Below are 22,334 nucleotides of genomic sequence, written 5' to 3' on the forward strand. Positions count from 1 at the left end.
TTTGTTGAAGTGTGGAACTATTCACAAATAATTCTACTAAATGATTGAAGTATCTCATACATTCCACCCGCTTTCTTATTTCAGAATTTTTAGGACTTTTAAATATTATAAAGACAAAAAACTTGATTGATTAATTCAATAACTGCAGAATTTTTAAAATGCTGAATTTAGGAGTTGTATTCAAATTAATATTTTTTAAATGACATTTAGTTGCATTTAAAATTAGCGATACTTCAATCAAAAATATTAAAATCTAATTTAAAAAAACTTTAATTTACAATTTTAAACTAAATTTTAAATTTTTTTAATGGGCTCATAGTATGAAATTAGTTCTATTGGGAGTTAATAGCTAATCTAATTTTGAAACTAATAAAATAATCTTTTTTATTATATTAAATTTTAATCCGTGATTTGAAAAACGTATTTTTGAAGTTTTTTATGTTACAGGGTGAGTAGCCAGATTTTTCAACAAAAAATAAGCACCTTTTAAGTACTTTTTAAGCACCCAAAAAATATTTCTAATTACTCTCCAAAAAAAAAATCGTAATTCGGATCTATGCAATAATAAAAAAAATTTCCTCTATCGTTTAAAGTTCTTAATTTATAAACATAAAATCAATAAAATTTAGAAACATTGTCAAAAACTTTAAATAATCATGATAAAATAACTAGTTTCTGATAAATATTACAGAGAAAATTGGGAAAATCATCCATTTTCTAAAATTTAGAATGACAATCGATAAGGCAAAGAAAAAATTTCTTTTTAAAAATTAGAAAATTAAGCACTTTTTACTAACCTCGAATACAAAAAGCACCTTTAAATGCTTTTAAAAAATGTAAATCAAAAACAAGCACCTTTAAGCTTTATTTAAAAATGCTATGCACCTTGTGTTACTATGCATAAAAAAATTTTTTTCCCCATAACTATTCCTTGATAAAAACAAAAATATTGAAAAAATGAGACTTGAATAAATGCATTGATATTATTTAACAGGAAATACTGTTTGGAAAGGAGGAAAAAATCTGAAATTATCAAACAAATAGTAAAAATATTATCAACAATTTCAAACACGTGATATAACTTGATATAAAGTCTGGAGTAAATGATATTTACGAGCACTTACGTTTAAAATGCATAAAATAAATATCAACAAAATGTGGTTCAACAAAGAGTACAATAAATATTAATTTTTGATCTCCACTGATCACCATAAGGACAAAACCTCAACCAACGTCGATCCCAAACTCTTGTGGCAGCTGATCGTACTACAGCTTTTAATATGGAGGAACTGTAACATCTGTAAGAAACAGCATATTCTGTAATAATTGTAATCAAAGAAATACAAATTACACAAAAGCCCTGCTAATCTGAATGAATTGGGAGATTGACTGCTCACATTGTTAAAATCCATAATTCAGATAGCAATTTTTGCTGTCATAATCAAAGCTGTGTCAGGTTTCCCACTCAAATTTAGAAACTAAATTCCCATACTTTTGCAGGGAAATTTTACAAAATTCCAGAATATATTTCTTCAATATGAGGCAAGATATGAGGTCAATATGAGGTCATCAGATAGATAATTTTTTATATAATAAATTACAATTACTTTTTGATCAAACATACATCACATATTATTCTTGTAAAAAATGACATTTCAGTTGATGGTTTACCATGTAGATTTTAAAATACACAAGTATATAAATTGCAGATCAAAGCACGATTTTAAGCACAAAATCTGAAAAAATTAAAACTCTAAGTAACATAGTTCATCAACAAACATATTATTAAAGATGTAAGTCATCTTACATCTGATTAAAAGCCAAATTTAATTTATGCAGAAAGCTTAAAAACATAGTATTAGAACTGAGAATATTGTTAGATTGAAGAAGAAATTTAAAACAAATGTTTAAACAAAAAGTAGTTTTTACAAATTAATGATATAATTTCAGTTATAATCCAAAAAAAGTTTAACCATGCAGCAACTAAGTGTTTACTAACTATGTATTTACTTTTTTGTGAAAGTTATTCACTTTGAAACTCATCGGCTAGTTATTATTATTTTTAAGATTTGTTTAAGGTTTTTGCCAAAACTTGAAAAAAGCTTCAGACAAACCTGAAAAATAATCAATTTTAAAATTGATTATAACAATAAGTAACCAATGAGGCTCAATGTCTAACATATATTTTTATTATTCTGCGTAAAAATTTTGCTATGATTAAATTTTTTTAGAAATATTAATATTGGAATACTAATTTGTGAAAAATATTTTTTGTTAAACAATTTCCTGTTTCAAATCAGTTCAAAATACTTTTATTTTTTACAAAACTTAATATTTTGCAAATCTTCTATCAAGAAATAAGTTTCATTGCTAATTGAACAAAAGTATATTTTATTTCTGACAAAATATTGCCTTTTATAACAAAAGTGTAATACAGAATTTAATTGAAATTTTAATGAAAATTCTGGAAAAGTCAGGAGATTTTATTACTAAAATTGAGTGGAAAATTAAATTTATATTATATTCATTTTTAGCTTGTGCAGACACCAAAACAAATTCAGACCTAGACTAGATGTCATTCCAAACCAGTAAATTGAACTGTCTGTAACACTTAATTTAAAGACTATTACTGATGAAACAAGGAAAAAATTTATTATGTTCATCATGCTAAATATTTTTTAAATAAGTAGTTTTTCATTGCATACCTGCCAACATTGAAGAAATAAAATAACAGTGAATTTACAAACCGTTTCAATTTTGGGTTTACGACTACTCGTGTTCAGCTCTGTCGCCTTGTTATTTTGAACCCAATCCAGAAGACAAGGGAACTCCTGGATCGAGTATCGGGAGAAATTTGCTTCAAGGAGAACTTTTTGGTGGAACTAACCTGCATTTAATTTACATGTAGAGGAAAACCACAAAAACCTCCCACGGTTAGCCAGGCGACATAATTATACAATATTAAAAAACTATACAATGAAAACTTGTTACGTATATAATTTTACAACAAACAAAAATTATGGTTGAATACTGAGAGCAATTAAAATAATTATTTTAATAATTCTTCTCACCTGGTACATTGTCTTACAAGTGATGGATTGCGTCTTAAGCTAACATGCCTTACAATATCAGTCTTGTGAAATTGAGGAATGGTTCCTTCAATGGTGCGAACTTTACTGTTGTACCGTAAAAACTCAGGTTGGGAGTTGTACTCAAACTGTAAAGGTAAAGAGTTCGTGAACAAGGTTAGTAGTGAAATCTTAAAACAAAAAAAAATAAGCATCTTTTAAGCACTCAAAAAATATTTTCAAGCACTATATACATTAACAAAATGCAAAATAATTTTTATAAACTTTACTTGATCATGATAAAATAACTAGTTAATGACAAAGAACTCTTTGATTAAGAGATTTTTCGGTTCAATATCAGGGGGTGGAAAATGAGGTCTGAATTTGAGAATATTTTGCAAAACGGAGCAGAGTTGTACATGATAGAGCAATAATCTCACCAAACTCAGCTCAGTAGACACTCATACGGACTCACGAGTATTTCTTGAAACATGGACACTAATGACCGACGGTTTGATTGTTGTTGATTGTTGAAATGGATTGTGGCTAAATGAATTGTGGAAACGTTGCATAGAACAATATGAAAATCACATATGAGAAAACCACATTTTGCATAATACGTGGAAAAAATCGATAGGGTAAAGAAAGAAATCTCCATTTCCAAAAGGGAAAATTAAGCACTTTTTAAACACCCTATGAAAAAAGCACCTTGAAGGGCTTTTAAATAACGAAAATAAGCACCTTTAAGCACTTTTTAAAAACGCTACGCACCATGATGAACAGGGCCTGGCTAGCAACACCTAAAATTAACATATATTAAAGCATCATGATAAGAAAACAAATAATATAGTATTATTGTTTTCCAGTAGATTCCAACAGACTTTGGAAAATATTGATCTTCAGGAAACAATACATCCAAATTTCCTTACACTAGAAGTGGGCTCCCTATTTTGAATGTGAAATCTCAAACTTTTTATTCATCCATTAATATGCACAGTCATAACTATTCTCTCTAATGATAGACAAAACAAAGAAATTTAGAACTTGAATAACCAAGACACTTGTAACAAAGCAATGATGTAATTTGATACTCAGATTTATTATAAATTGTCTCCATAAGTTATTAAGAAAAATATTTTATACATACAGTAGGACCTTGATATGATGTGAGGCTGTCAGATTGGACAAAAACATCAAAAATTACAAAATGTCATTATATCAAAGACATAAAAATTGCCATTATAACTGAAATTCCCATAAAAATGCATACAAATTTAATTGCATTTTTTTTATTTTTGTTTGTTTACTCTCATCTTACTAGAAGGCTACAACCCCTGCTCGCTCCGCTCACCAACCCCCACAATCCATTCTCGCTCATCATTGTTTACTTCTTCTTAAATGTCAATATTTTCCACAAACACGCAGAACATTTTGGTTTCTAAATAAACAATAATTTTAGCTTTATGCAAGAACACTTGCTAACATAACGAAATGGACGATCACTTGAATTTGTAAAATAATCCTTTCTTCTTCTTCTTGGGCACTACAGCCTATGACAGACTAAGGCCATCCCAATAAGTTTTTGCCATCTTGATCTATTCTGTGCCAAGGCCTTCCAGTTAGTTATTCCTATTATCTTTAGGTCCCTCTCAACTGCGTCCAGCCACCTAGTCGGTGGACGACCCCTTTTTCTTATGCCTACTGGTAAAAAAAAGGTTACTTTTTTTTAGGGGTTTTGGTCAACAGATGTCCCAGCCATCGAATGCGATTAGTGTTAATAACACAAACTAGGTCTGGTTGTTTACACTTTTTTTTTTGAAAGAGAGAGAGAGGAGGATACTTAGAAGAATTTTTGGTGCAGTCTATGAGAATAACGAATGGCCCAACCTTTACAATCATGAGTTATATTATGTAAAATAACCCTTTGGACTAAAAAAAAAAGTTGATCCAAAAGAACAGACTATGTGTGACTCAATCAGAAGAGATAAATGAAAAGAAATTTTACTCATTTACAAAATTTATACCAATTCAAATAGAGAAAGGTTATCAGGGGTCTGCCCAGACATTTTGTGAAAGGTCTTGTTTTTGTAAAATTGTGAAAAAACTACTCACAATTTGTGAATATAAAACAAGAGGTAAGTCACACTCCTTTAAACAGGGTAGTACTTTTCTGAATTTGTGCAAATAGGGTCTAGTTATTGCAAAAATTGCTAAAAGCCTTTTCAAGAAGTTTTTAAATTGCAAATAGATACAAGATTCTGTTCAACAATTGCTGCTTCTAAATTAGAGATGCAACATACAAATATTTGGCATTTAGCCTATACTGCTCAACACAGAATATTCATCTCAGACGAATAATGGAAACAAAATCACTCACATATTTAATAATTTCATTTGACATATTTTAAATAACACAACTTAGTTATGTATCACTATTAATGTGTTACGCATTAAGTAAAATTACAATTCTTAAATTTATAATATTTTATACAGACCCCTGGTTATTAGCACTCCGTAAGTTTTATCTAATATTTTTAAAAACTTCACTGTAAATATTAAGATTTATATCTGACAACACATAATCTCTCTCTTTTTTGTAATGCTTGATTTATAACTACTCATACGTGAGTTAAAAAAAACTAATAAAGATTTCGTGGGGAAAAATAAATTTTCTACAACAATAGATAATATTTAAAGTAAAAACTCTGAAAAAAATCACAAAAAGGCACTTTTATTTGCAATTATTCTATCAAACGAATGGGAATTTCGAAAAGAACTCTCGTTAAAATTATAAATGCTCGCTATCAGCACATTAAATTTTAACTCTGTGTTGCATTTAAACAGCTATTTTTTTTACTACAAGTTTAACAGCTGTTGAAGGTGTAGTAAATTCTTGAAATAACAATAGAATCATACTTTTTTTCCTTGTACACATTTCTACACACTTTCTTGATTTCAAGTTTCTAAGTCTAATACTTTTTGAGCAGAAAAAGCAAAATGTAATGCAAAGCAATGAAAAATGAAAAAAGGTACAAAAAATTCACACAAAAAGCTTTTAAAATTGTAAAAATTTGTGAACAAATTGAAATTTAAAAAAAAAATCTTGTAAAGCAAACACATGGAAACCTTTTTGTCACGCTAAATTTTAACTCTGTAGTGGCATCCCTGTTGTCAGAAGCCAACAAGTTTAACAATTAATAACTTTCTAATGTTAATTTTTTATTTCATCATAATTCCTGAGCACTTTTCTACGTATCTTAGTAATTTCAAAGCGTCATAGTTCTCATGCAGCAAAACAAAATGTAACATTAAGATGAACACTCAAAAGAGCCGCAGTTCTTATGATTTTTTAATAAAGAGAGAGAGTACACGAAGAATTTTTCAACAATTCTAAAATACTTATTCTTTCTTGTAGAAAGATGACTCGAAATGTCAGTATTTCAGGGCAATAATATTAGAGGACCCTCTAATTACTGTGATTTTTTTTACATTATCAATATAGAAGATTAAATAGAACCAAGCTGAAAAGACGTTAAAAGTGAGAAATCGTTATTCACGGGTATATATATATTTCAAACTGCATATGCATTTAAAATCTGTTTATAATTTTGCGGACATAGATCTGCTGGCACGCTTATTTCCTTTATTTTTCTGAATTTGAGAATTACATGTTTAAGTGATGCACCATGATTACTTAATATTCCCATCCCAACTACAACTTTGGCCACAAATGACGGATTATAGTGAGTAAGCAGATGACAACTGTTATTTACGATAATGACTAGATTTTAAATTTCAAATGAAATCATAAAAAAACAAAAGAAAAGTGATAAATAATTACACCGTTATTGATCACAAATGCAAGTGCACACCTAAAGCTTGTGTTCCTAATTCAATTATCGGTACAAGCACTTGGTTCGGGAGAAGGCTACATTCATCTGCAATATAAATTTATATTAAGTATTAATTGCATAAATTATAATTTTTTTTGTTTAAATTTTAAAATAAAACATCTAATGAAGTACCCAAAACTTTGAATGAGAACTAATTGGGTGCACTATTTTTCTGATTAATAAAAAATAAAATAAAAGATCTTTAAAAAAAAATGCAGGTCCAATTTAAATAAAATAGGATATTTAAAATGAAATCAAAGAATAATGAGGGTAATATGAAACATAATGTAAAAACAGGGCAATTTCCATAATGATAAAAAAGAGTTCGTGTTCATTGTTTAGAAATGATCTAATTATTTATACCTGTTACAAACATATGTATGATACATAAAAAGAAAAATAAATAAACATTAAATAAGCTAATGTTCGAACAAGGAAAATAAATTTGTGTAATGCTTAACTTGCATAATTCTGATAGGATTTATATTTAAAAGAAATACTCAAAACATTAAATACTATTTATTCATAAGCAGATAAATAAAAACGGAATTGTTTTTAATATGAAAAAAAAAAGGACCATAAATTTTCTAGCCCATACAAAATAAATCCAAAATGAAATTAAAAGTTAAGATTTTTTGCTCATATTACCCTGCAATAAATTCTTAAAACTTTAAAAAATGCAGTAAGGAAAAAAGAAGTAAATTCAATCTAGCCTGCCTTTAAAATCATATTTAAAAATATTTTTCATTGCAATTTTTTTGATCGCAAAAATGGTATATTTTGATAATTACAATATTATTATAATTTAACTTTTAAAGTATTATAAAAAAAATGTTTTTTAAATGCAGTAAATAATTTATTTTTTTCACAGAATAAATATCATTTCATAGATTAGTGGGCATTTTCCTAATGTTTACTTTCTTTATTACTAATAAAACCTTCAAAAGGTTAAGATAAAATAAAAGAAAAAGTATATTTAGCAAACAAAACAAAGAAACAAACGTATATTTAAGACTGGCTTCCCAATTTTTTAAGTGCCGAAAATCAGTTACAAATTACTTCAGATTAGCCTCATTTATTAAGCTAATATGAAACATGATCTTATAAATTCTGCAAAATTATGCTTTTACATAAGTAAAACATGAACACAAACATTTTTATTTTGAACAGACTAAACAATTAAAAATATTAGCCGCAAATAACCTAATATTAAAAACTTTAGGAGCATATATATTTAATAAACTCCTGGTGGATTTTTTGACATTCCATTACAAAATTTACAAGGGATCCAAAAATTAATTGGTGGAACAATTTATTCTGCACTTTGTAACATAACACCCAGTTAATTTCAGCACTGATTTAATTAATTAATTTACTATTAAAGTATCACTAATATAATTAGTTCAAATAAAATAACAAATAAAAGGAACTAACATTCATACCTAATAAAGTATTCTCAGGTTCTGAACCATGTGCAATCAGAGTTTTTGTCAACAATTTAAACAAAAGTGATAGAACATCCAAATTATCTAAAATAATAATATAAAACATTTAAAATGCACATAGAATAAAATATATAAATTTTTAGTGTACTATAATGCAACAATTTCATAAATATGGTCAAATGAATTTTTTTTTTTTTAAAGTTAAGCTGCAAGCATTAGAGAAGCAATTACAAAAAGATTTTGTGTATTTTTGTTGACAACATAAAAAGGAAATTTTATAGTAGCTAGGGACTTATGTTCAGTAATTTTTGATTCAAATGGAGTTATATAAAATTTATAAGAAGTATATTGAAATATCAAATTTATTTTAATATCAATAATACTTGAAACTATGTTACAGCTTTCAGGGGTCTGTCTACGTTTTTCTGTTTTTATGTCTAAAATTTCACAATTTTGTGAAAATTTAGACATAATTTGTGAAAATTAAAAATAGTTAACAATCTCTGGACAAACATCTAAATGTTTTTTGTTTTGTTTTTTTAATTGCTAGTTTCAATTGCAATTGGAATTGGTGCGACAGATCACAATGTGGAAATATCCCCATTTTTAATTAAATTTATGTTGGGAAGAAAAGGATAAGATCTGATAGTGGGGTTACACCACATAGCACGATTGTGTTGAAATTAATTATACAATTTTTCTTCACGCCACAAGGAATGTCATATAGCCACAAAAACGTATAAGATGCGACACCAACAGAGAAGGGGTTAAATACAATTTTAGATTTCTAAAATTGATTTTAAGAAATGTTGCTACCTTTTTAAAAATAACGGGCTAAGAACCAGACATCCTGTTTAAATTTGCAATACTTATATAATAATTTAACCATTTCAGTTAGAGATATTAAATACTTTAGTTATAATATTGTTTTTAAATAATATTAAGCATTATTAATACATTACAAAGCTTTGATTAGTATATGTAAAAATAATAATAATGAAATAAAATAAATCTTATTTAAATGAAAATATTTGATTTTTATAAAATAATCATGCCCTATAGAGTAAAAAATTATGTTGCGATAAAAGAAAATGTTTCCTACATTGTAGCTAATGATTGTCCACTTTTGGGATCCCATAGTTTTATAGGTTGTTGAGAATCTTTGCTGCCAGATACTATGAGAGATTTCTGAGGATGCCAATCACAACCTTTAACATCAGCTCCATGACCTGTGCAACAAATCATTTCACTAAAATTAATTCCTCACAAAAACTATGTATTTTTGAAAAATGTTCATAAAAAGTAAGTTGCATAAAAAATTAGTACAGTAGAAGATCCACATAATGTAATTATGTAAACCGTCATTCTCTGTATAACTCTAACATTATTATCTTTAAAGCAAACAAAAATCAATACATTTGTTGGGTTTAATTTCTAATCCTCTTAATAATTTAAATTTTTCCTGGAAATAATAAAAACTTTAGATCTTATTTTTGTATTTTAAAGTACTTTTGTTAAAAAATTATTTTAAAGCATTAATATTGATCTGACATGTTTATTAAGTCAGTTTAATTATTTGGAAATGATCTATGCAACAAAAAATTTCATATAAAGCAAAGCTTCCTGTTTCATGGTTTGCATAGTTAAAATCTTCTACTGTATAACAAAAGTATGGAGTATGGAACGTTTTCTAATCTAAAAAATTTTACACATTTAACTGAATTAACAAATTAAAAATAGATTTGGAAAAAAAAATTAACTTATGATAAAATATTAACCCCTTCATAATAAAAAATAAGTTATAAAGTTAGGCCTGTAAACATAAAAAATTTTACCAACATTTTCTTGCATTAGTCCAAAACATGGACAGTGAAAAACTAAAACAAATAACAAAATATTTATCTGTTCATTACATGCAATAAGTAAAGAAAAAGCATATGATATGTAATTTGTTACATCCACATAAAATAAAATTACTAATAAGGATAAAGCATTTTAGTATTCTTGTAAAAAGAATAGCTAAATAATATTTTAGTAAATTTAATCAAGACATGCGAAATAATATTTTAGTAAGTTTAACAAAATTAGTTTTAGAATATACGGAAAACAGTTTAAAACCTCTCAGTCAGCACTTTTGCCAGCAAAAGAGTTTTTTTGCGTGATCACAGATGGCAAAAAATGAATAAGAACGAGCAAAAAATGCATAAAAGCATGAGATAAAACACAGTTGGCGATAATATTTTTGATTTGTTTTTGGAATAGTATCATTCACCAAGTTTAATACTGATGCAGTACTTCTTAATTTTAACAAAACAAATCTTCCACAGAATTTTACCAATATCATTACTGGAAATCTGGAAATGATGAATTAATAGTCTATACAATAAGATTTAAAAAAATAAAAATTTATTTTTATAACACTTCTTTCTTTCATACACAAAAAAAAATCCATCGATGAAAAGTGCAGGGTAATTGATAAATTAAACATTACCTGGAGGAGGTTGAAGTTAAAGCATTTGAATCAAAATTCCAAAAGGAAAAAGAAATCAAGTTGAAATTTGAATCAAGGTTTGAATCAAAAATTTGAATTAAGTTTTGCGTACTTTGTACTACTTGTCTTTTGAAAAGCAATTATTTTGAGACTTAAATAATGCAGTAAAAATTAAATCTTCTTTCTTCCACTTTTTTTTAAAATTCGAACTTTTTGCAACAATATTTACTTTTAAAACTTTTCTCCCTTTATAAATCTTTTAATAATTTGCCACAAAACAACATTTCCCACAGTTCTAATGTGTCATTAAAACGAAAACTAGTTTTTAGATACTTAAATATTTTGATGTATTCTACTGACAGAATTGATTAACTTACACAAACATGTTATTTAAATATTTTTTAATTCTGACCATAACTGATGGCCATTTCTACTTCATAAATATCAATTCCCAACATTTATAGAGCTATATGTTTGCTTATGAAATGTCTCAACTTAGTCTTTTTCTGAAACTATATCAAAATTTTAATACCTCATAAATTTATGAAAAAAATTGGCACATGAAAAATGATTCTAATCAGGAACAAGAAAATAATTGGAGTCAGGAAATTAATAGCCGAATATAATAAGCCTTCAATTAGATGAAGAAGAGATGGAGTTACCAGAGGCAGCAACCCTATGAGCGTCCACCAATTGGTAAGAAACTCACAACAAAAAAACAAAAAAGAAACTTTGCTGAAAATGTGTGTAAAAAATCAAGGAAACACAAAATTGCACTAGTAAATTAAATTATTTCCACTATATTTTATTGTTATATATATGCATATTTTTTGCATAACATTTAGTATTCTTTTAAGAAATTTTTTTAAGTTAAGAATTATTTTAATGATCAACTGGCAGTGATGCTATAGGTCACCTGTGAGGGTATCCTTGATCTTCTTCACAAAGTGCAACTACCTAATTAAAAGAAGAGCTAACATAAATATTAAAGCCCAGAACAAGGAAGAATATAATGAAATCAACTGAACTAAAAAAAAAATCTTTATCTTAAGACTCATGAAAAAGATGTACTAATTTATTGAGTAAAAATTTTTTGCATATGGAAAAAAGTCAGAAAAAGAAAAGAAAAACTCAAAACATAGGTGGTAAAAGTGATGCACCACTTCTGAAAAGAGAAAGCCACAATATGCTCCATAAAATAATAGTCTTTTAGTGATAAATAGTTGTATGTTTAAGTACAAATAATCTTCTTTTATTTGTTAAAGCAAAAAATTTTTAACGAAAGCAGATGTGATTTCACATCAAGCAAAACTTGCAAATGAGGAATCAGAATTGAAAATGGCAGACAATAAAAAATAAAACATTTTGTTCTTAATAATTAATTCATGATAATTAATTTATCTAACAACATAGGTGCCAACATAGATAAGTAAAAATCCAGTAGATTTTACAAAATACCACAAATTCCATGATAATTGTTGCAAAATGTACTAAACATTTTGCACGTCATATTTTCTGCATTTCATATTCATCACAACTGAAAAAACTGCAATGTTTTGCAGTTATGATTAACATTAAATTAACTTGAAATGTAATGTATTATATTCACTCATAATTTTGAAAAGAAATAGGCATTTACTTCATCAAAGACAGTTAAAAGATTTTTTTAATTAATTTAAAAAGGAAATTCTACAAAGACTCAAAATTTTAGAACAAAAACATTTTTCAGACAGTTTTTTATAAATGAGACTCGCTTATGTATTAGTAACACATATTTAAATATTCAAGCAAGCAATAATCTGTGCAAAAATTCTATTTCAATACGGATTTTTTTAGGGAACTTACTTTTAGGGAATTTTCAAAAATGATGAAAAACCAGGAGAATTTTAATTAAACCAGTAGACCCGGAGAAAATGCCAAAAACTAGTAGTCTACTGGAAAATCCAGTAGAGTTGGCAGCTATGAAAAAATAATTTTTTTAATAAATCAGCCATGATGAAAATTGAAAAACAAAAGTAGATTTTAAAAAAACCTAACATGTCAATACTTTCAAGTTCTAAACTAGAACAACCAACTGACAACAATCCAAAAAAATTACTTATATTTGTGATGAAATTGACAGAGAAAAAGCGGAGCAATAATTGATGAAAGAATGATAAAGGGGAAAAAAATTCAGCTTTTGAACATCTTATTAATATGTATCGAAAACATCAGGATCTTCAGAACCAATAAGTGTGCGAAGAAAAAAAAACAATAGAAAAATAAATTTAAGCATCATAATTATGTCATAAATAAAAATATTGAAACTTTTAAGACTTGGGAAATTTAAAGCATTTACCAAAAAGAAAAAAATAAGCCATCAAAAAACTACCTTAAATTACATCATCAAAAACTCAAAGGCATAATTAAAAGACATAATATTTTCCTTCGAAAAATTATAGTTTTCTTTTGCTTAGGTGCTGCGCGGGCCACGAGACTTTAGGAGCCACATGTGGCCCACAGATCTCAGGTTGAGCATCCCTCATTCAGCAGTTCAAATGTTGCTAATTTCTTGAATATGATTAATACAAGTCTTACATAATACCCTCAGTAGAATATATTTCGCTCTACAACCCTTGATATAAAAGTACTTCTTGTAGAGAAAATCAAAAAATTTGAAACATTTAATAAAATCACAAATATTTGGAAATTTTCTAGAATAAGGCAAGAGAAATTGAAATAAAAAATTAATTTTAAGAAAGGCAGAATAAGGCATCAAAGTTGAATATTGAAATAGAAATTTGTCAGAATGGTTTAGATTGTTTTCTAATTTAGAATGATAATATTGTTTCAGATTGTTTAAAAAAATGTCAAATTACCTCTAACCAAGAATTAAATATTTTTTTAAAAATTCCCATGTTTTAATAAGCTAGTTATTATTCTACACTATTTTAACTAATTTGTTTCTTCCTATCCTAATCTTCTTTAAAATTTCGAATACAAGTGTAAATTGGATCCTCCAAAAAAATCCATCCTCTAAAAGGAAATAAAAAAGGATTTTATTACGAAAGTGGTTTGTAATCACTACATTTAAAAAAAAATAGTTGCAATCCAAATTAATTACATTTGTAATAAGATAGTTGTAGTAACTACAAAAACCAATCAATCTTATTTATTACATAACCTTTTCTTTTAATTAGAGAGAAAGTGTTGGAAGCTACAGAACAGGAGGGCAATTTTTCTCACGCTTATTCAAAAATTCAAAATTTGTTGATAATACATCAAATCTGGTCGCTTGTCAATAGAATTTTGAATTTAAGTAGATTTTTGTGTCAACATTTCTTGCTATTTTCATATTGAGAAATAGCAAAGTATTTATATATTTTTGTTTATTCTAAGCTATAAATTTTGCAGCATTAATAACAACATAAAGAACATAACTAAAAATATTTTTTTTATTCAAATAATTGTTGATTTTAAATCATGAATTTGATAAATGTTTCCTCATGTTTTTAAAAAGTTTGAAAAACGAATTTTTGAGAGAAAACTGTATATTTATTAATCTATGATGAGGAAACTGGTTTTACCTAGATAATTAAAAAAATTGGAAAATATTTTTGTTTAACAAAATAAAAATTAGTAGTTTCTGACGTTTTATGGTGTGAAAAATTTGCAACTTTTACAGGTGAACTTCAACAGTTCCACACTTTGTTAACTTTATTTTAATTTTTTTGGCAAAAACAAATTCCAACTATGAAAATATTCATTTCCACTGAAAAATATGAAAGAAAAAAGAATGAAAATTCTGCACAACTTTTATAACATACCCTAAAATTGGAGCATTCCATTATAAAGTACCTTAAAATTGGAGTATTTTTAAAATATGAATTCCTTCATTTAGCTCATTCATAGTAAAAAATTAGGTTTTTCCTATTTGTGTTGGCATGTAACTGATTGTAATTTTGGATGAATGAAGTTTAAATTCGAAACTACTTTAGACAATTCTTACCTAGATAAAAGCAATTTTTATTAATTTCATATTGAAATAAATATTTATAAATTGTTTTGGAGAGAAAAGTGAACCTCTATTCTTGAAGGATGAGACATTCTAAGGCTTTTAAATAAAATAAACATACAGTAAACAGAAAAAAAATGAAATTGACATAATACCTCTCAGAATTTTTTCTTCAACACATTTTAAAAAATCCCAAATCCTTATAGTGCCATCATCAGAACAAGTGATGAATTTGGTATCAACAGGACAAAAACTAAAACACATATAATAAATAATTAGTGTATTATTTATAAACATTGTAAGCAAATGGTTTTTTAAACTTGAAAAATAATGCAGATAGAATATATACTTTAAATATTGCATAACAATTAAAAAAATATATAAAACTGAACCACGCAGAAAGTCTTAATTTTGAAACTGTTAGCAGCAAATTCATCGATAAATAATTAATACAGATAACTATTAATCCCACAATTACCTAAAGCAAAAATTTAATATTAAAAACTTTTTACTAAATATTCACAGATAGTACAAATATAGAAAGATATTAGTTAATTTTAATGTCTGAATAATTACCAGTAATAACCAATTATATAATAATCAATTAGCTGGAATCAGTGCTACAAAAAAAAATTATTAAGGAATAATTCCAGAAAAAGAGAATAGAAATTTTAAAATATAGGAGTGAATTCACATATATTTTAAAATTCATTTCTCGAGTCACACTATATAATTTATAATAAAAAGCGTAGATAGATAAGTTTTTTTAATTTCAAAAATAGAAAAGAAACAAGATTAATAAATAACATTGTACTCAGAATTAACTTTTCAAATGCTATAAGCAATATGCAGTGTTGGTTACTTGTTCAGATAAGAAATAATAAATGAAAGTGTTAAAATACGATGACTAAGGGATATTGGTGCTTTGCTTATTCTTACGATTCTTGAAAATACGAAACTGGCTATATAGAAAAAAAAGGATGCAAATGAATCAGGGTTGGCTAGGTTTAGGACAGAATGGATTAATCTACGGTTAAAACCGTCCTGTCCAAAATCCTTTTACTCAAATTATGTCACAATTTTATCGGAACAATATTTAAAAGGTAAAATAAACATAGAACTAATAACGTATCGATAATTAAATCTACTAGAGAATATTTGTTTTTAAAAGTGTAATGTCTTATTAATATTGGTTGAGTCTTCAATTTAAACAATAAACAAAAGAAGATTAATTGGTCGTCTCATTCAATAGTACATAACTGAACTTTGATCTTCCCATATAGGTTAAGCTATTAGGGACTAAGCACTTGGTTAGTCATAAACAGGTTTATTTATCTATAGTACTATTCAAGAATACTTTTATTTCATTCATGTTCGATTCTATTAGCATAGTGGTGATACATCACCAGTGTCAGTAACTGAAACTGATGTTATGCCCTTCAAAAGTGTTAATACATTTTTCAGTTATTTTGTATTTCCAATGTAAACTAATATATTTATGTTTAAAAACAATTTATTATTTTTTTTAAATAGATGTTTTTTTTCTCATCCTGTGATACAGAAATTATAATATTTTTTTTAAAAAATATTTTGAAAAATAAAAGGTTAATTTTTAAACAAATTTAGTATTTTAAAAAAAAAAAATTATAATCAATTTTTAATATTGCATTATTTATCCTTAGGCAAAAACATTATTTATCAGTATTAAAAGTATATTTATATTTAAAGAATTAGGTATTCACTTTTGTTGTTCAATGAATCATGGAGCTTCAAAAATTATAAACCTTTTCCTGTTACATTATATTATTTTCCTTTAATAAGTTAAAGTAAATTATATAAAAAATATCAAATATTTATTGATACAGGTAATTATTATGTGTACAATGGTTACACATATAGAATTTTTACCTTTTACCAAAGTTCAAGGTTTTGGACCTTTAAGACAGTTTTATCCAGTTTAAGACAGTAAAACCCACTTGTCCTGTTCAAAACCCCAACCCTGTAATGAATTGTTCGATGTTTGTAATCTATAACTGAATCGTCCAATTAAAAAATAGGTTTTGAACTCGACATTTTTGTTCAGTAACAGTAAATTATCTAGTTAGTTGGAATAAAAAGTGTTCTAGAATTTTAATCAGTAGCAAATATGTAAAAATTTTCCTTGCAATATACAGTAATGAATTCAAAAAGTTATATTAAAATAAATATTTAAAAATTGAAGAACCTGATTCCTCGTAAGGGTTCTTTATGTGCTTGGAATATGTTTACATTGTTCATATTGCTTTGCCAATATTTTACTTATCCTACATGATCACCAGTTACCATCCAAAGATCATTGCGATTCCAAACCATACATTGAACAGGAGAATCATGAGCCTAAACAGAATTACAAGAAATTAAAATACATTCAACTTATTAGAAAAAATATATAGCAACAAGTAGGGTTAGGATATTGATAGCCTAAAAATTCTTAAAAATTGCCTTTTAAAAAGAAACTTTTGAAAATAACATTAAAAAACAAAATAATGCCTTAAAATGTTCACTGACATATTTTATATTAGCATTTTTAATTATAACTTGTAACTTCAGGGTTCATACAGAGATCAGAAGAAGAAATCCAAGGAATCCAAAATTTTAAGAACTTATCAAAAATTTAAAAACTTTAAAAAAAACTGTCTAGTTATGTTTTACACAAAGTTGAAAAGCAGTTAGTATAAAGAACTTGCAAAAATGTATATTTTGCATAAGATATTTTTTTCCAGCCTTTTTGAAATAAATTTTGACTTTGTCAAACTTCATCAAGAAAAATAAATAAAGTTATCACTTTCACACGTAAATACATTTTCTAGTTTCAAATATTTTAATAAATCTTGTTAATATGCATAGTAGAGATGCTAAAGATTTAAATTTGAATACATAAGAAAATCTAAGGTATTTTCTACAAAAAAAAATCACAGTGAATCATTAATTAAGTTTGCTTGTATCATGTAAAATTAAAATTACTTGCTGTTATTTTTTTCTTCTAACTCTTGCAATTCAGTATTTTTTTTCTTTTAAAGTTTTTCTTAAACTATTAGATTTTGACAGCTAAGTCATATAATTTTGTTTCCTTGCTTGGACAGCAAATTCAACCGCGAACTTAGTAAGTTCATCCATTCAATGCAATAATCTAAGGAGTTTCTTAGGACTAATTTGGAAATCTAAGTAGTTCCAAGTACTCCGTGGAGACTTTTTTTATTTCCAAGGAGTTTCTAAGGAGTATAAGGAAAGACAAAATACAGCATCTGCCTTTTATTCCTTTTTCAGCAAAGAAACCAAACCAAATATTAGCCTGGGCTTTGAGGAATTTACTTTTCGTCAATAATTATTTCTACTTTATAGCCTCAATAAAAAAAATGTTAGTAACACCTGAAAAGATGTTATTACAAGCTATGAACTAAAACAGGCAGAAAAAGAATACTAATAGTATGAAAATTTTCTTGTCAAACAAAATATTGCTTGAATAATTCTTTGAAGAGAAAATTGTGAGTTTGGAAATACATTTTAAGTTTTAAAGAAAATGGTTCCAGATTAAAAAAAAATTATGCATGCTTTAAAGTTCAGGGTCAGCCCTAACCAGGTAAAAATCTTGAAATAACCAGGTCAGTGTATTTTTTTCTTCTCATAAAGTGTAAGTTGAGTACAAGAAAAGTGTCAATATTATAAGTATTTTATTTAAAATGTTATTATTTTAACATATAATGTTGAAAAAATAAGTAGACTAAATTTATTTTAACAATTTGGCAAGGTTTTGTTTTTTCTTTTTAATGTTTTGGTACAACATTAATTTTTAAAAATTTAAACATGTGGAGAAAATAATATGTTCAGTTTGTAAAATATGCTGTTTTTATTGAATGAATTTTTTTTAAAGGTGCTACGTTGAAAAGTTTTTGCTCAAAGCTTACCTACAAAATGGTAAAAACAGAATGACCAATAAAACCTTGGATAAGTACTGTTTAATATATTTTCATTAAGAAAAAGAAAACCATTTCAGATGATTATATATCAATAAATGTTTATCTTTACAGTGGCTCCCAAAAGTGTTCATTCACTTATAAATTCTGAAATACTCCTTTTAATTCTGAAATATTTCTTTTAATTCATTAATTAAAAGGAATATTTGAGATAAGGTATTTAATAATAAGATGTATAATCTATACTTTGCAAAACTGTATGAAATATAATAAAAACAAAGCAAAGGTTTATTTTTAAAAAATCAATAATCAAAAAGTAACAAAAATTTTACCCCACAAAAGTCATGGAAGTTTTTTGGATTTCAGAATTAAAATTATCGTCTGTTGCTTTAATTTGTTTATTTAATTATTTTTCATTAATTTTTTTTATTTATTTGCAACTTAGTATCAAACTTAAAAAATAAATTTTTTTAATTTGTACTAGTAAATTTCAATTCATTTTAATTTGTACTTGCTAACTCTATAATACTTTCTTTATCATTTAAAAATGGCTAGTAGTCATAATAAAACAATAAACAACATTAGAAATTAGATTATTTGTCATCATAAGACGTATAGTTCGTTCACCAGGAGTTGGCACTGAGCTCCGCCTCCATCATGTGGTATCTGACAATACTATTTCGCTACTTTTGGTAGAAGGATGGGAACAATCCTGAACACGGTTGTTATTTGGCGATCGCATGAAAAAATATTTATTTTGCAATCTTTACATGCACTTTTTTAACATTAAATATTTCATACATTTGATGATATTTCTCTCTTTTGATTGAACAGTTTGTCCTTTTTGAGACATTTTGCTGGGAAAACAGAAGCTTTTAAATTTAAAATATATTTAATTAGCTAGAGTAATGAAAGGTACAATAGCAAATGATAAAGTGAAAAGAATTCACTGTTTGCATCTGGCGCACATTAAGGGTTGCCTAATTTTGAAGAGCGGAGATAATACAATAAATGAGTGATTGGTGACATACAATAAATGAGTAATAATACAATAAATGAGTGATAAAACAATAAAGGAGTGATTGGCTAAAAGAAAACATTAAATAACATAAATACTAGTTCTGCAATCAACTTTATTTTTGGAATATCATCAATTTGCTTTCGTTTCCTTCCTCTTCTCCTCGTATTTGGTTTCTTTTTTCTTTCATCTTTATCTGATGATACCTATAACATAAAAAGAATAATTTGAAAAAATTTCATGTGATTATCACAGAATCTAAGTTCATTTAAAATCATATGCAACAAGCATACCTTGCTAGTCATCTCCTCTTCAAAGCTCATTGATTCAGATTGAATTTTTTAATTTCGCAACAAACATTTGTCGGACTTGTTACAAATTGGAAGAGACATTATCATAGCTGCCAACACGGATAGGAAAAAATCCAGTAGATTTTACGAAATAAAAATTTTACGATAATTGTTGCATAATGTATTAAATTTTTTACACACACGGAATTTTAGGGACTTTTATAGTCATCAAAAAAGTAAAACTGCAATATTTTCCAGTTATAATTGACATTAAACATACTTGAAATCTTATGTACTATGTTTACTCATAATTTTGAATATTATTAAGCATTTAATTCATCAAGGATAGTAAAGAGATTTTTTTAATTAATTTAAAAAGAGAGTTCTAAATAAAAATAAAATGAACATTTTTGAAGAAAAAAAAAGTTTTGAACTAATCCTTATAAATGAAGTTCGCATCATTATGCATCTTAAATATTTATTTAAATATTCAAGCAGGCTATAATATGTACAAAAATTCTATTTCAATAAGGATTTTTTTTTAGAAAATTTACTCAATTTTAGGGAATTTTCTAAAATGTACAAAGACCAGGAGAATTTTAATTAAACCAGTAGACCAGGAGAAACTAGCCTAATCCAGTAGTTTACTGGAAAATCCAGTAGAGTTGGCAGCTATGCATAATACATTACAGCAGTGGTTCCAAATATTTCCGGTTGGAGGAAACCCTTTGACATATTTTCCCCCCAATAGAACCCCAGTTTACTTGTAATTTTTACAGTTTAATTTTAAACGAACTTTAAGTTGCAATTCTTTTTACAATTACTTTAGTAATAAAACAGCTGTTATTGTACATTAAATACACCAAAAAATGAAAGTAGCATTTAATTAAAAAGGAAAAAAACTAGAAGATTTTTCTAGAAATATAAAATTTGTTAAATGAATTCATGTATGTTGAAACATATTTAAAAATTGTTTTAACGAATATGAATTCATTTAACCTTTTTTTTTGTTATTATTATTTAATATCAAACTCTAACTTAAATCTCTCTTTTCAGATTTGTCTTACTTATTTATAATGATACAATTCTTTCAGCTTATCTTCCTTGTTTATAAAAATAAATTTCAAAAATATATAAAATATTGAATACTGATAGCAGTTGATCACTATTGGACTGCATATAAAATTAATTTATATAGTACAAAAATGTCGAAAACTTAAAGTTGGTTTGACAATTCTTCAAATAAATAAATTGAGAATTGGAACATTTTACTTTTATTCAAAATACTGGATTGAATTAGAATACTGAACTTGAGAACATAGATTTTTCAAGAAACCCCTTTTTAGACATTTTTATGGAACCCTGGAAGTAGTGAAACTCATCATAATTGGGTTACTCTCGGGTGTAAAATGGCACAATCCAAATCTCTTAAAGATTTAAGTTTTTTACAATCAAGAAATTTTTGAAATAGTTTTGCTGCATTAACCACCATAACATTAAAAAAAAAATTTATGCTTTCTGTAAATTTACAGTTACTTATTACACACTGAAATATTATACAAATTTATACAATTCATCAAAATTTTAGGAAATAGTTTTCGTTACGGATTCTAGTTCAAAACTTTTTCTGATACTTTTTTCTTAGCGTTTTACTTAATTCCTATAAGATCCATTACCAGTAGAACTGAATTTCTTGAATTCTGTCAATTTTGAAGGTTTGTGTAGGTCTTTTACTTAGGTACCTTAAAGCCTCCTAAAAAAAGCACAATCTCTTCCATGTGCAGTACCCCCCTTGTTCACACTATTCTTTTCTTTCAGAATGTGTCACTCTCCTCATAGAGTATCATTCTAGGCAAAGGGCAGAATATATTAATGAAAGGACCTGCTTTCTTCCCCTTGCCTGTAGCCTCTCACACACATCCCCTCTTGCCTCTCTAGAATGCTTCACCCTCGATGCATGGTCTAATTCTAAGTGATAAAAGAACAAAATTTTCTTTTAAAGAATTGAACTGAAAAATTGTTCCCATCAACCATAGGAATGCTAAAAAATTAGGGACTTATAAAGACCTTGAACCAAAATTACGCACTTTTAAGGGTCCTTATTTTCCTAACAAGTTAAGCAGTTTTTATGGACCATGGGAGCCCTGTACTTCAGTGTTATCAGTAATAGTTTTAAAATTAA

The 22,334-nt window shown here is 26.6% G+C and overlaps 1 protein-coding gene across 10 annotated transcripts in view; it reads right to left on the reverse strand.

The window, feature by feature from the left end:
- Window positions 1-1,236: 1,236 nt before the first annotated feature.
- Window positions 1,237-22,334, reverse strand: part of LOC147809968 (pre-mRNA 3' end processing protein pfs-2-like) — a 28,842-nt gene continuing 7,744 nt past the window's right edge. The window contains exons 1-9 of one of the 10 annotated variants that reach the window (XM_087164730.1): window positions 22,240-22,334; window positions 19,977-20,068; window positions 17,116-17,267; window positions 15,047-15,144; window positions 9,509-9,635; window positions 8,404-8,490; window positions 6,941-7,006; window positions 3,072-3,217; window positions 1,237-1,298 (exon numbers count right to left, since the gene is read on the reverse strand). In XM_087164730.1, the coding sequence (XP_087020856.1) occupies window positions 8,487-8,490; window positions 9,509-9,635; window positions 15,047-15,144; window positions 17,116-17,168 (282 nt within the window). In that variant the 5' untranslated portion in view covers window positions 17,169-17,267; window positions 19,977-20,068; window positions 22,240-22,334 and the 3' untranslated portion in view covers window positions 1,237-1,298; window positions 3,072-3,217; window positions 6,941-7,006; window positions 8,404-8,486. Of the gene's footprint in view, window positions 1,299-3,071; window positions 3,218-6,940; window positions 7,007-8,403; window positions 8,491-9,508; window positions 9,636-11,895; window positions 12,857-13,755; window positions 13,913-15,046; window positions 15,145-17,115; window positions 17,268-19,960; window positions 20,069-22,239 lie in introns of those variants that run through there. The other 9 variants (XM_087164728.1, XM_087164725.1, XM_087164724.1 and 6 more) reach the window with 9 other exon arrangements.

This window comes from Parasteatoda tepidariorum, chromosome 5 (genome assembly GCF_982258835.1).
Source record: "Parasteatoda tepidariorum strain Cologne lab strain chromosome 5, Ptep-v5.0, whole genome shotgun sequence".
Taxonomy (NCBI): Eukaryota; Metazoa; Arthropoda; class Arachnida; order Araneae; family Theridiidae; genus Parasteatoda; species Parasteatoda tepidariorum.